Source organism: Brassica oleracea, chromosome C3 (assembly GCF_000695525.1).
Source record: "Brassica oleracea var. oleracea cultivar TO1000 chromosome C3, BOL, whole genome shotgun sequence".
Lineage (NCBI taxonomy): Eukaryota > Viridiplantae > Streptophyta > Magnoliopsida > Brassicales > Brassicaceae > Brassica > Brassica oleracea.
In genome coordinates this window covers 57,002,708-57,017,900 of record NC_027750.1, presented here as the reverse complement: position 1 = coordinate 57,017,900, position 15,193 = coordinate 57,002,708, and the positions used below count along the sequence as shown (strand labels likewise).

At 38.5% G+C, this 15,193-nt stretch overlaps 2 protein-coding genes, 1 non-coding gene and 2 pseudogenes across 3 annotated transcripts; 3 read left to right on the top strand and 2 right to left on the bottom strand.

The window, feature by feature from the left end:
* Nucleotides 1–554: 554 nt before the first annotated feature.
* On the top strand, nt 555–1,723 carry LOC106336346. Its single transcript, XM_013775152.1, has 3 exons — nt 555–716; nt 806–943; nt 1,480–1,723. The coding sequence occupies exons 1-3, from the start codon at nt 626–628 to the stop codon at nt 1,494–1,496; spliced, it is 246 nt and encodes an 81-aa protein (XP_013630606.1). The 5' UTR covers nt 555–625; the 3' UTR covers nt 1,497–1,723.
* Nucleotides 1,724–1,906: 183 nt separating this feature from the next.
* LOC106336345 (protein PLASTID TRANSCRIPTIONALLY ACTIVE 14) lies at nt 1,907–4,619 on the bottom strand. Its single transcript, XM_013775151.1, has 12 exons — nt 4,505–4,619; nt 4,260–4,418; nt 4,048–4,185; nt 3,845–3,970; nt 3,634–3,762; nt 3,452–3,541; nt 3,222–3,372; nt 3,040–3,149; nt 2,871–2,942; nt 2,682–2,787; nt 2,405–2,599; nt 1,907–2,297 (listed from the first exon to the last, which is right to left on the bottom strand). Exons 1-12 carry the CDS (start codon nt 4,559–4,561, stop codon nt 2,176–2,178), a joined length of 1,455 nt encoding a protein of 484 aa, XP_013630605.1. The 5' UTR covers nt 4,562–4,619; the 3' UTR covers nt 1,907–2,175.
* Nucleotides 4,620–4,692: 73 nt separating this feature from the next.
* Nucleotides 4,693–4,766, top strand: TRNAT-AGU. The gene has a single exon. It is a non-coding gene; the product is annotated as a tRNA-Thr (tRNA).
* Nucleotides 4,767–4,939: 173 nt separating this feature from the next.
* Nucleotides 4,940–6,604, bottom strand: LOC106333333 (annotated as a pseudogene).
* A 1,216-nt stretch (nt 6,605–7,820) lies between these two features.
* The window catches only part of LOC106331026, a 22,861-nt pseudogene continuing 15,488 nt past the window's right edge, over nt 7,821–15,193 (top strand).

Genomic DNA, 15,193 nt, shown 5'->3' with positions numbered 1-15,193 from the left:
TATGGTCTTCCTACTCATTTGGTTGATTTAGAAAAATCAGAGATAAAAAAACTCATTTTGCGCTTCGAAATTCGTTAATTGATCATTTGTGGAAAATATATACTAATGGTGATGTTTAAGTTAAATATATTATGTTTTAATATAATGTAATGTAATTTTTAAGATAATAAATGTTTGATATAAATATATAATTTATAAGAAATTTGTGAAAAATAAAATATAAAGAATCAGTTTGTAAATTTTGTAAATAAAAAGTATTAGTCATAAAAACAAAAAAGAATATATTTAAAAATATTCATTTTTAGGGTTAAATATAGAGTAAATAATTAGAGAGAAACTCTACTCTATTTCAGAGTAGTTTGAGATGGTTTTAAAACTTTGATGCAGATTTCAAAAAAAAAATCACATACATATATATACATATTCTTTTAAGTTTAAGGCCCTTGGGCTTCAATCTTCACAGATGCAGATAAGGACCAACCATGGCGGATGAAGCCCATTTTGAACACAAAAGTAGCCTTTATGAACACCAAGTCAGATAAAGACATCACACACACACACCAAGTCAGAAAAAAAAAATATCACAAATCAACAAATTTCAGAAGAAGAAGAAGAAGAAGAAAGGATGCCTCTGAGTGCGACGATGGTGGGAGCTTTGCTGGGTCTCGGTACCCAGATGTACTCCAACGCTCTCCGCAAGCTCCCTTACATGCGCCGTAAGTCAACGATTCCAAATCCAAATTTCGATTTCGATTCCGATTGGATTATGTTTTTATTGAAAATGGGATGTTTGAAATGTGATTAGATCCGTGGGAGCATGTGGTGGGTATGGGACTTGGTGCTGTGTTCGCGAACCAGCTCGTGAAATGGGATGTTAAGCTTAAGGAAGATCTCGAGGTCATGCTCGATAAAGCCAGAGCTGCCAATGAGCGCCGTTACTTTGGTATGTCTCTGTCTTTGTGGGTTTTTACTTGTTTGGTCTATTGTGTTTGGCAATGGATCTATTAGTATAATCGGAGGGTTGTAACTTGTAACCCAAAACACATGAACATTAGGCTGAATCATTTCGGCTTTATGGTTTGATTCTTCTTTGTTAAGCTCAAAGGTTTAAGCTTTTCAAAAGTTAAGTCACGTAGGCTAGCTCTGTTTTGTAAGTTAGATAATTTGAGTAACATAATGTTTTGTATTGCCAAGCTCTCTCAATAAGAGTGGAAAGATAGATACTTTAGAATTTTCTTTGGCACTAAAATGAGATCAGGCTGCAACTTGTAAGTAAATACTATTGCATTACCGGATACGCAGACATATGTTAAGTTCAAGGACTTGCTTTAAAAATCTCTAATTGTTATTGATGGTGAGGGCTTGCGGAATTGGAGTTTGCTTTGTTGATTTAGTGTGCATACTTAGATTTTTGACCTTTTAAATTACATGACTTTGGATTTTCAATCTTTTCTTTTGTTTTTTGTTGTTGTAATGCAGATGAAGATCGAGATTAGTTTTTGAGTGATCTTTGAAGTCTCCAGAAAATAAGTATCTTCCGCTGGAGGCAGTCATCTCAAGTGCTTGTTTTTGTTTGATTTGATTTTCTCTGTAAAAGCTTAGAGCTGGTTCTCTTTTGCTTTGACAATCTGAATCACAAGGTTCTACTTGCACCTGGCTAATAATTTCGAATCATAAACCTTTCAACGATTTTACGGTTCACATGTCAAGGCTACATCTTTCATTTGCCTGATTGAAATACAAAAAGTTCAGGTTTATAACTTGGCTCAAGTTGCATAAGAAAGCAATATGAATTGCTAGGAGCAGATATATAACTACATGTAAATGTGCAGGCAAAAGAAGAAAATATTCGTGGAGCTGCCCATTCAATACAAATGCAGATAAAAATGCAAAATTTCAGGAAAAAAAAAAACAAGTTTGCGGTTTATAGCCTCTTGTAATCGGCTGTTCTATTGTTGAAGACATGGAGACCAAAAAGGAAAAAGGTTATGATTTATGATCGCAATTGAAACAATCTATAACACATTTAAACTAACTGTTTCACACAGATGCATAAGCTTACAATGAACAAAAAACAGTTCCATGGTGCAGTTTCTAAGTAGCTCAAAATGGATTGAGGACCAAGTACGGATCTCAGAGCTAAATCCGAAAGAGAGAATCTTTTTCAGTTTCGGATCAAAACAGTAACCGTTCTTGATAGATGTCAAGCGCCTTGATGATCTTTCCAATGAACATCTTCCTGTGCATTCTATACTTAACAGCTGTTGCAAACGTCGTCCTTGCTTCCAACATTGAATCTGTTCACAAAACCAAGGCAGAGCGAAAGCTAAAGCATTGATCTATACGCTGTAAAGCATCATCATCGTATACATATATATATATCTTTAAAATGGTCATATCATACCTAGCAGTTTCTGATCTTGCTCTGAGGTTGTGGGATATTCCGCAAGCATCTTTTTACATTCATCTTGCAACTCTTTAACCGCTTTTCTCTCAGCACTTGGAATTGGAGGAAGATCTATGTCTGACCAAGTGGGTAATGTTCTTGCTGCAGCTATAACTGCTCCATCAACAAAAGAATCATCACCTGATAACTCACCTGCCACAGTGTCCAACACAATAAGTAACTAACATTGCTCCCCATTTCTCCAATAGAGTGGAAACTAAAGTAACAAACTTACTATCATGGTAATAATCTTCAGGAAGACCGAAAATGTTGAAGACCGATAAAAAGGAATTCAAATGGATACGAGAATCTCCAGAGAATGGTACAGCATCCCATGGATTCTGCAGGCAGAGACATACAACATTTCATAAACAAAAAAAACTTACAAAACGAAACAAATGTGTTAACAGTAAAAAAACATTACCACAGGAGTTGAGAAGCCGTATCTTTCCATAAGCATATTGTTGTTCTGGCCTGGCATGTAGTTAATGGTCATCTGCAAAAAAAAAACATTAAACTTAAAATCTTTCAATAGCTAAAGCAGTTAAGTGAGGATGACATGCTTATTGGAACATTTTGAGTCCCTTACTTACCTCTTCGCCTTTCTTAATTGCCTGACCAGCATTTGACATAACCTCAAGGATACGATCTTTGGGACGCCAATGTAGGAAACAGTTCGGTTCAAATGAATGGTTCAGCATGTCTGCAGAGAAGATGATTAAACCCGCTTAGAACCTTGATATTGTAACACTTGATTAATAATAATAACACTTACCAGCATAAGGAATCATCATATTCAGGTCTTGAACCAAAGCACCGACCCTAGTTTTCATACTAATGCATCTTGTCTGCGCGATACTAACCGCCCATATAAACCTTTCTGCATCTTCAGCAAGCCTTTTGATCTTGAGAGGAACACCTGAATGCTGTTTTTTGAAATACATTTTTTGTCAATGAACAAAACATAAAACAGACATAAACACAATTGTCTAAGATATGTTTTACCCAATTCTTTTCCCAAAACTCAAGGACTCGTTTCTGTTGTTGTCTAATAGTTGAAACAAGACCAGGATCTTGTAGCTCCGCAAGGTCTTCCTACAGCAAAAAAAAACAAAAAAAAAAAAAAAAAAAGAAGGTAAGATATCACCAATGCATACAACAATGATTAGAGCTAGACTCAATCAAACCTCAGTAGCTAGAAGCAAGCTGCTACACTCATCAGCAGCAGGCAGAAAATCTCCATAGAGTCTCCAGAAATGATCTTCTCGATCAAAAGAGAATAGCAAAAGACACGCTAACCTGAGATCCCAATCTTTCTGTAACCAAAACATTATGCAACATTGTTAACAAGGAGAAGACTTTGAGAACAAAGATGACAACTTTTAGAGTTATTATTACCTCAGGATCAGTTGAGTTGATGATATCGAAAATGGGATGACCAATAGGAACAATGTCAGGGAAAAACATCCAAGGGTGCTTCTGTCGGATTGTTATCATCAACTCATGAGGAATCTCCATTATCACCTGACACAAGAACAAACATTTAAAAAATGCAAGAACTTATAAAGTTGTGAACTTTAAAGGATACTAAGAAGACAGACTCTAGCACGACGGCGAGGTTCAATATCTTTAGAAGCATAGACACCAAAACCATCAGGGCCTTCCTTGAACTCAACTCCGTAAGCTCTCACTCTTCGAACATAACCAATCTTGTAGAAATCAGGATCTGCTGGCTCCAGCTAGTCAAAACAAGCTCTAAAGTTACAAACTTTTCGAACTCATATGAACCTTAAGATACTGTTTCATCCTTTACCTCGGACAAGGAGGATTCTTCAGAAGCAGGGGACTGAAACAGAGGGAAAGGTTGTGTCTCGAGAGAAGCAACTTTGATGGGTTTTACTATACTGTTTTGTCTCTCTCTTACGAAACTGCTTCTGGGTCTTGGTGCTGACACAGTTCCGCTGCAGAAACCCTTTTGTCCGGACGGAAAATTATGAGGTACTTAGACGATTATTGAATAAAGACACGAACAGAGTACATAGAGAGAGAATAAAGAACCTGAGGTTTGGAGATGAAGGTGTTGATCAGGTAGTGAAGAGAGACGGGAGAAGCCATTGTTCCTTCAACTGAAATGGGTTTACGAGAGAGAGTGAGTGGGAGACAAAGATCGTTCGTTATCCTTTTGTTTTCAAGTGTTGATTCTGTGTAGATATGTTAAAGCCGGTTAATTTTATAAGTCAACAAAAGCTTTCATAGCTCAGTTGGTTAGAGCACCCGTTTAGTAAGCGGGAGGTCTTGAGTTCAACTCTCAATGAAAGCAAATTCCTTTTTCTTTTCTTTTTTTAGTTGCTTTGCATGTATCGACTTATAGTGATGGCTGAGACAGGCTATTATTCAGATTTGTGAAGCGATTATTCATCATACGCCAAATAACTAGTAGTAAAGGTTTGCAAGTAACTAGTAAATGCATTACATACAATTGTTTTGGGTTTGTAAAGCTTTACCAAAGAAATTGTGCTGCAGAGATTCTTTGCTTGGGATACTCATAAAAGGCAAAGATTCAAAACATCAAAGCAGAGTTAAAAAGCAAGAGACAAGAAGTAAGGAATGTACATCTTATCTTCCTGATTTATCTATGTACATAAGTCATCGAAAGAACCAAAAGTGTTCTCGATCTCCGCAGTAAGTCATGTAGAGTAACCCATCTTCATCTTTGTGTTTTTCATAGATTGCAGACATCAATGCAGCTGTTAATAAAGCAAAGAGACCAGTGAGACCAAGTTTGGTGAAAAATGATCTTATATTATATGGTGTTAAGAGTTTACAGCCCGTACCATTTGGAGGAATTAATGTATTATTGACAAAGACTAATATCTCAGCTCCAGGCTTGACTCTTTTGCAGACAACGTATTTAAACTGGCCAACGGTTAGGTCTGCAGGGACAAGATACCTAAGAAAAGAGTGATAGAACATATCTATGTTAGATTAAGTATAATTTTCATGATAATTACATTACAAAGTGAGATGAAAGAGATGAGTTTATTTACTTATTCTTGTCAATGTCAGGAAGATCACTTTGTCCAGCCTTTTCCATAATTACCTACAAGTTTCAGTTTCTAAATTAAAACACATTAATGATAAACTAAATTTAGATAAAAGAAAAAAATAATGCGTACAGGGATTCGGTCAGGATACTTCTCTCTCATTCGAGTAGCTTCACCCATCCTTGCTTCTGCGCAACAAACAAAAAAAGGATTATAGTCACAAAGCAAAGCATCAAACAAACATAAGAACAAAGCTACCATTCGGTAAAGATTATGTAATCTAAAAGGGTTAAGAGACTATTTAGGCTTGCTTTAGGGCCTGACTGACGGGTGTAACCAGAGTTATGTGGTTTAATAATAAAATAATAATATTTATATTTTATATAATTATAAATATATTAAAAATTATATTATTAGAATAAATATCAAATTATATTAATAAAATTATACTATTATTTTTTTAAAAAAATTTTGCCCTCCCACAAGTAAACATAGCTAGAACCAACTTTTAAATTTCACAGGTTTAAAACGATTTGAAACGGTTTAGAACGATTTTTGCTGCAAAACGTCCACAACCGGTACCAACCGTAAAAGCTGCATTTGCGAGTGGTAGCTGGGAAACCAGTCATGCCATTCTAATTTTGCATTTATAAGAAGCAAGATTAGAATCAAAAACACGAAGCAAGTTTTGCCAAGACTTATGATCAGAATCAAAAACTAAAAAAACTTTTGTTCTGTAATTAAAAGAGGGAGTCAGCTAAGAATATGCAGCTAAAAGAAGAAAAGAAGATATGAAAGACTAACCAAGAGGACTAGAAAGCTTGAAGGAACTCTTAGCCATGGCGATTATATTGGAGTCTGCAAACTTCAAGCAAGCAAAGATCATAATTTGAAAGTATAAACACGGTCGATGATTCACTAAAAGAAGAACCCTAGAACAACAACCCTAACAGATTGAGAAAGAAACATATCCAAAGAAGAAACTGTATACTATTTGTCGAAACTAGGGCTCGTTGATGAACAAGGATTTATAGTAGAAAAATATGTAAGTGGAAGCGGTTATGTGAGCAGGAAAACGAAATCTGTTAGGTCAAGAATTGTTGCTCTCATACCATGAAATAGAAAAGTGTTATTGTTATGGATGTACAACGTAATGCTTATATACAAGAGACTGAATCCTAAGTCTAAGGGGAATATGTATATGGATAAATACAAGGTATTAGTTGTTATTATCTATAATCTATATCTCTATAAATATTGTTTGCATTAAGAACTAAAGTACCATAACTTCACTTTGTTTAGATGATGACGATCTCATTTGATATCCATTTTATGTTGTATTTGTGTGTGATTATCTTTGCGTAATATTAGATTATATTTGTAATGTATGTATGGTAAAATATTCTCCATCTACTACGTAATTCATGAAATAACAATTACCGACGAGGTCGATCAAAAAGTTTTATGCAACTTGCATTAATTTTGGTCAAGGTGAGAATTTATACTCATGCATGATCATACAGAGGACTTCGTTTATGTTGTAGATTAGTGAAAGAGTTAAAACTTATCAAAAAATCATATTTAGGATCTGAAACATATAGATTGGTATGCAACTCTTTTTAATGTTCATTATCTAATTAACGTTATGTTCCGCCTTCAAGCACTAAAAGGCTTTTACGAAGAATGTACTTAAGCTTGGATCATATGAAAACCAAACAAACCCCAAATGTTTTGAAAGAAAGATTGGCAAGACCAGGAGGATAAAGAATTATAAAGCTTGCAGAGAAGATTGATTTCTTTTTTTTTTTATCAAAAGAAGATTGATTTCTTTGCTGTGAAGTTTCAAGTGTGAAATTGATTATGATCACTGCTTCCTTTTTTTTTTTTGCACTGCTTCCTTGAGATTGCTTATGCTCTTCCTTGCCTTTTCCTTCTTAGGATAGGATATAGCCAAAAGGCCCAAAACGGATTTGTTCACAGAAAGAATGGTGGGGGCTTTACATTAAACTTCAACTTTATGCACATTATTTTTCGTCGGTGACATATTTTTCCACAAAAGTCTTTGTGAGTCGACAGAGTCAACTTTTAGTGATACTTATGCAATTAAACATACAAATTTTCCACGAGTCTCTCTTTGGTTCATTATTGCTCTACATATCTCATCTAGATATCATCTTGGTCCCTCTCTCCACAACACAGATTGCTTCGTCCTTCTTATCATTTCCTTTACAAAAAAAATTGTCTCCTTTACCATTCTTGTTGTATGCTTCTTCATGTTTTGTAAGAAGTTCAGATTCCATCAAGAAAACCAATAAATCGATTTTCCTTTTTATCTACCTCATAAACTTACAGTAAAAAAAAAATTTAAAATGAAGAGGAAAGCGGACGAGCTTTGGAATCCAGTGAGAAAGAATATCATAGTGAAGAACCAAAGCCAAATTCAAGTGCCTTCATCACATCCGTCTTCTTTGTCTCTTTTATCATTTCCATCTTCTTCATCTCACAACTTGTAGAATTAGATACCAAAACAACTTGTTTATTATTGAGTCCTTAGACGTGTACTTATACAAGGTAATCAAGCGTAAAGATAACTCCTAAACTATAGGAGATAAGCACAAGCTTATATTTATCTTAAACATATAGTACATATCCTAATACTCCCCCTCAAGTTGGAGTGTGAAGATTAGTCAAACCCAACTTGGACGATAACTCTTCAAATTTTGCGCGCCCAAGAGCCTTTGTTAAAATGTCTGCAACCTGAGAATGTGTCGTGACATGAATTGTCTCAATAGTCTTGGCCTTGACAGCATCTCTCACAGCGTGACAGTCATTCTCCACATGCTTTGTGCGCTCATGAAACACCAGGTTCGCAGCTATGTGGATTGCGGCTTTGCTGTCACAAAAGAAACGCGATGGTCCAGGTTGTTTGATACCCAATCCTTCAAGAAGACGTCGCAGCCATTTTATTTCTTTAAGTGCATCAGACATGGCTCTGTATTCTGCTTCATCTGAAGAGTGCGAGACCGTGTCCTGTTTCTTAGTTTTCCAAGAAATTGGTGAACCTCCAAGCATGACGACATAAGCGCTCAAGGATCGACGAGACGCAGGACACGACGACCAGTCAGCATCGCAGTAGATAGTGAGGGAGAGATCAGGGTTCGACTTGGGCAAAATACCTTGGCCAATGAAACCCTTCAAGTACCGAACCACGCGAAGCGCGACGTCCCAATGAGCTTCTTTTGGGACTTGCATGAACTGTGTCAAGATGTGAACAGCATAGCTCAGTTCAGGCCTTGTGTGACAGAGATATATGAGATGACCAACCAGACGACGATACTGCCTTGGATTTGCGAGCATCGGACTGTCAAGTTTTGGATTAGCAAGTTGATGACCTTGTTCAAGTGGTGTAGCGGCAGGCTTACAGCCTAAATTGCCTGTTTCTGAGACTATGTCGAGAGTGTACTTACGTTGCGAGACAAAGAATCCTTCTGGTCCTCGACTGACTTCAAGTCCAAGGAAGTATTTTAGTTTTCCCAAGTCCTTCATAGAGAAGCATCGACTTAGGTAGTCTTTAAAATTCTGCAACATATGATTGTTGTTACCGCATATCAAAAGATCATCCACGTAAATGAGAACGTGCATCTCGATTCCATTCTGGACATAGGAGAAGAGAGAGTAGTCATCATATGACTGAATGAAACCAAACCGAAGTAGAGAGTCAGAGAGCTTTTTAAACTAACACCTTGGAGTCTGCTTGAGTCCATAGAGAGATTTCCGAAGACGACAGACTTTCCCTGCGTGTGTGTGGCGAAATCCAGGAGGAAGAAGCATATAGATTTCTTCGTCAAGATCGCCGTGTAAGAACGCGTTGTTGACGTCCATTTGAAAAACTTCCCAGTTCTTTGCAGCGACTAGTCTGAGAAGAGACCGGATCGTGGTCATTTTGACCACAGGAGCGAATGTGTCTTAGTAATCCTCACCCTCGACTTGCTTACTGCCATTGACCACAAGACGTGATTTGTGTCGCTTGATGGTACCGTCAGCATTATACTTGATGCGATAAACCCACTCGCTAGGAATTACGACCTTGCCGGGAGGAAGTGTAACAATGTCCCAAGTGTGTTGCTCTTCTAGAGCATCAACTTCCTCAAACATCGAGTCGTTCCAGACATCTTCCAGAACTGCCTCAGCAAAGTGTTTTGGTTCAACTTCAGCTGTGATAGCAGCGAGAAAGACTTGCTGTCCTGGAGAGAAGTTAGAGTCAGATATAAATTCTGAAAGAGGGTAAGGTGTTGTACCTGAGGCTGTAGACGAGGACTGTGACAGGAAAGAAGTAGGAGCGTGATGGGTATGTAGAACTTGAATGTCGTAGGTGACGTAGTCTTTCAGTTTGACGGACGGAGCACGCTCCCTTTGTCCTCGTCGAGACGTAACAGGTAAAGGGGTTGACGTCGAGGCTGCAGGTGATGTCTGAGCTGTGACTGTTTCTGCTACCAGCACAGAGGAGGCAGGTGATGTCTGAGCTGTGACTGTTTCCGCTTCCGGAACAGAGGAGGCAGGTGCAGCCTGTGGTATAGAAATTTCAACCAGAGAGGGCACTGTTGTTTCTGTCGGAGGCTGATCAACTGGACTTCCCTGTCTGCAACAGTCTGATGTATGGCCCAGTCATGGTCAGGTATAGAAATTGCATGTTGTGGTGGTATTGGTTGTTTCTCAGAGTAGGGAAAGATATCTTCCCAAAATACCATATCTCTTGAAATAATGATTTCTTCAGTTTCCATATCAAACACTTTCCAGCCCTTTTTCCCAAGTGCACAGCCAAGAAACACACACACTCGACTTCGTGGATCGAACTTATCCTTTGTCCTCGACATGTAATGTACGTGACAAGCTGAACCAAATACATGGAGCTGACCATAATCTGGTTTGTGACCGTGAAGAGTTTCATAGGGAGTGCGTCCTTGGTGAAGCTTAGAGGGAGTATGGTTGATTAGATACGCGGCGGTGAGAATGGCTTCACCCCAAAATCTTATAGGTAGAGAAGCTTGAAACAGCAGGGCTCTAGCAATGTTTAAAATGTGCCTATGCTTTCTTTCAACACGCCCATTTTGCTGAGGCGTTGAGACGCAAGAAGTTTGATGAATAATGCCAAGTTCTCGAAAATGATCAGAGAGGCACATGAACTCTGTTCCGTTGTCACTGCGAATGATCTTAACTGATTTGTTGAATTGCTTGTCAGCGTATGTAATGTAGTTTTTCAGAACTGTTTGAACCTCAGACTTTGCGAGCATTAAGTAAGTCGACACTGCTCGTGAATGATCATCAACAATGGTGAGAAAATAAACAGCTCCACAAGTAGAAGGAACACGATACGGCCCCCAAACATCACAGTGGATAAGTGCAAAAATTTCATTTGAATTATTATTGCTATCAGAAAACACCTCTCTGGTTTGTTTAGCTTGAAAACAATTGTCGCAATGACGGGAACTAACAGAACTAGAAGAAACAGAAAGCATAGGTAAAGCCGAAACAGCAGTAAAACTTGGGTGTCCTAGACGTTGATGCCAGAGAGCTTGATCCGCAGAGGCGTTGACACTGTGAACTTTAGCCGTGGCGACCTCTGTCAGAAAGTATACCCCATCACGCTCTTCACCTCTTCCAATCAAAGTCCTCGAAAAACGGTCCTGCAATACACAAACCATATCAGTAAATGTTGCAAAATATCTAGTTTGCTTCAGAATCTTAGAAACTGATATAAGAGTGCAGTTCAATGAAGGCACAAGCAACATATTTTTCAGTGAAACTTTCTCTGATAGAGGACAGTCCCCCATGCTGACAGCGAATGTTTTATTGCCATCAGCAAACCCAACAGAGCACGGTGCTATGGCGACGATGTTAATCAGCAAAGAGCTGGCTCCAGTCATGTGGTGAGAGGCACCTGTGTCGAGGATAACATCACCATATTGTTTCTTACCAGAAAGCTTGTCACTGGTGTTGGATTTTTTCGTGAATCAATTGAGAGAGAACTCGCCATTGGTCTTGTGTGAAGTCAGGAAACACAGACGAGTTCGCACTAGTAGCATGAGCCGATGCATTCGCAGCTCGGCCACCACCACATCCTCCACCACGACATGTTCCTCTGCCACGAGAACTTTGCTTGTTGCGTTCGGTCCACCAGTCTGGATATCCAACAAGCTGCCAACAGTCTCGTTTTTCGTGGCCATTGCGACCACAGTGAGAACACAGCATAGATCGATCTCGAATGCGAAGAATTGTATCCGTTCTGGCTGTAGATTGAGTGTCTGATATGGTAATGACATCTGCAGTAGTTGATGACGCATCTTGTTGTTGAGTACTGCAAGTCACGAGCCCCAAAGCATCATGTTGATTCTCGCGACCACGAGCAGACGCAATTATCTGTTCCTCGCGTATTGCTTTTGAGTAGACTTCCTCCAGAGTTGTCAATGGATCGAGCCCGATGATAGTTGTGCAAAGATTGCTGTATCTAACATCATCGAGTCATAGCAGGAAGTCGTGAACTTTGTCTTCATCTCTTACTTTTGACAAAGTGTCGGCGACTCCACACGTACAAGCCGGTAGTGGTCTGAGAAGAAAATATTCTTCCCACAACGAGCTTAACTTGCCAAAGTATTGAAGAACAGATTGACCATCTTGGCGACATGTAGAGATTTGTCCTTTGAGCTGGTGAAGACGAACTTTGTTGTGAACAGAGAACCTCTGCTTGAGATTGCTCCATAATTGAGAAGAATCAGCAATGAGTGTCACTGTCGATCTGACCTTCGGTTCAATGGAAACTCGAATCCAACCTACGATCATGGAGTTTACTGTCATCCAATTCTCGTAGTCAGCATGATCAGGCGTCGGCTTTTTGATAGTGCCACTGATAAACCCTGATTTGCGTTTGGCCTGCAGAGCATTAAGCATCTCAGTTGACCATTCATTATAATTGTCACCGGAGAGAAGCACCGATTTAATGAGGGCTCCTGGATTGTCGGAGTTAGACAAGGTGTAAGGGGAAATCGGTGGAACGACAGAAACTTCCATCGTGACTCAAGCACAACACGTGTGCGTGTCTCGGCTTTGTTTGCCTTGAGACTTTTGAAAAATTTAGGATAGCTCTGATACCATGTAGAATTAGATACCAAAACAACTTGTTTATTATTGAGTCCTTAGACGTGTACTTATACAAGGTAATCAAGCGTAAAGATAACTCCTAAACTATAGGAGATAAGCACAAGCTTATATTTATCTTAAACATATAGTACTTATCCTAATACAACTACACGATGTCTTTCCAAGCTTTCGCGGGGAAGATGTCCTCATAAATTTTCTCAGCCACCTTAAGAAGGAGTTTAAAAGAAAAGGAACCACACCATTCATTGACAATGAGATCAGGAGAGGAGAATCTATCGGTCCCGAACTCATAAGGGCCATTAGAGAATCTAAGATCACAATCATCTTGATCTCGAGGAGCTATGCATCTTCAAAGTGGTGTGTTGACGAGTTGGTGGAGATTATGAAGTGCAAAGAAGAGTTAGGCCAAACCGTAATCCCCGTTTTCTATAAAATAGATCCTTCTGATGTAAAGAAGCTGACTGGATATTTTGGCAAGGTTTTTGGAAAAACTTGTGTTGGTAAAGGAGGATACTGAAAAATGGAGACATGCTTTGGAGAAGGTGGCCACAATTGCTGGTTACGATTCAAGCACCTGGTTTGTCCGCTTAATTTTTACTTGCTCTTAATCCTTCCAAAACATCAAAATATAATATCAATAAAAAACCTCAAACATAACATAAAGGTATTAGTTCGAAAAATTCTACAACTTATGAACATTTATAACCCTGTAAATTTTACACCAGCTGTTTCGTTATTTATGAACTCCGATTGTTGACATGAAGCAGAAGTAAGCTGCCAAACTTGATAAGTAAGCTGCCAGACTTGAGAATTAAGCTGGCAGACTTGAGAAGTAAACTGCCAGACTTGAGAATTAAGCTAGAGACTTATAAAGCTTTATAAGGTTTTATAAGGTTTTATAAGGATTACTATATTGGAGTATTTTATTGAAGAGAAGAAGAAGAGAGAAGAAGACCATTGAAGATATTTTAAAACAATGAATATTTTATTTATTGTGTACTGAGGCAACTTGCCTTTAAATACTTGTATCCAGATCTACAATTAAATTAAGGAAACTATTCTCTCCTCCTCTCTCTTACATTTTGAAATCTACATCTCTCTCATACTTTCCCTTTCCCTCATGTTCTTCATTCTCCAGAAATAAACTCTCAATAATTTTCTCATTCTAACATGGTATCAGAGCAATAAGCTCTTGAACCTCACAAAAGCTTCCGCAAATTTCTTTATTTCTTTCTCAGATTATCTTCAAAATCTATTGGATACATCCTTTTATCCACTGGTCCAAAGGTCTTTCAAAAAAAAAGAAACTCACCAGAACTCAAGATAGAGGAGTATCATATTCTCTGGAACTCAAGAAAGCTTCAGCCATATCAGGAAAAACTTCATCAGAGTCCAGTTTATCTCAAAATCAGTAGGAACAATTTATTGTCCACTGGTCCATATCTCTTCATAAGGAAGAACTCCAACATGGTGTTGTTTCCATAGTACAAGAAGGCTAATGAACAACATAAGAAGCACAATATGCCAAGAAGAAGTGACTTGAATCAAGCCAGGAATGTAATCAAGGAGTTTGAGCATCCATCGATTCAAGGTCGAACCATGTATTCATCTGTCATTGGTGGTTCAAATGAAGAAGGAACATGGAGAAGTACTGATAGTGCAGCTAACACTGATGGTTCAGCAACCATGAGTGACCTACATTCCCTTATCCAAGCCTTTATCTCATCAAAGAAGGCTGGTACACACTCTCTTGACCCTAAACCTATCATTATAGATTCAGGAGCAAACCATCACATGATTAGTGATAGGAACTTGATTAGTGATGTCCAGCCTGCCTCAGGGAATGTTCAAATAGCAAATGATGATAAGATTAAGATAGAAGGGATAGGGAACTTGAGGTTGTTTGATAGGGAATCCACTGCCTTGTATATGCCTCAGTTTACATCAAACTTGCTATCTGTGAGAAAGGTTACTGTTGATCTGAGTTGTCAGGTTGTCTTCAGACAAGATGAGGTTGAATTACAGACTTAAAGGCAGGCCAAGTGATTGGGAAGGGGCACATTCACAATGAACTCTATCATCTTCAGAAGACAGAGATGTCTAGACCTTCCACTTCTCAGTGTTTGGCTAGTACATCCAGCGGGGTTGATAGCACACTATGGCATGCTAGGTTGGGACATTCTCATGCAAGAGCCCTAAACTTGATGCTTCCAGGTGTGGTCTTCAAGAATGATGATTGTGAAGCTTGCATATTGGGGAAGCATTGTAGAACAGTCTTCTCACAGTCTAGCACCATCTATGAAAGATGTTTTGACCTAGTTCACTCTGATGTATGGACTGCTCCATGTGTGTCCAGAGAGAACCACAAATACTTTGTCACCTTCATTGATGAGAAATCCAAATACACTTGGGTGACACTGATTCCGTCTAAGGACAGGGTGTTGGATGCTTTCAAGAATTTCCAGACCCATATCTGCAACCATTTCAATGCCAAGATGAAAATTCTAAGGTCAGATAATGGTGGAGAGTATACAAGTCATGCATTCAA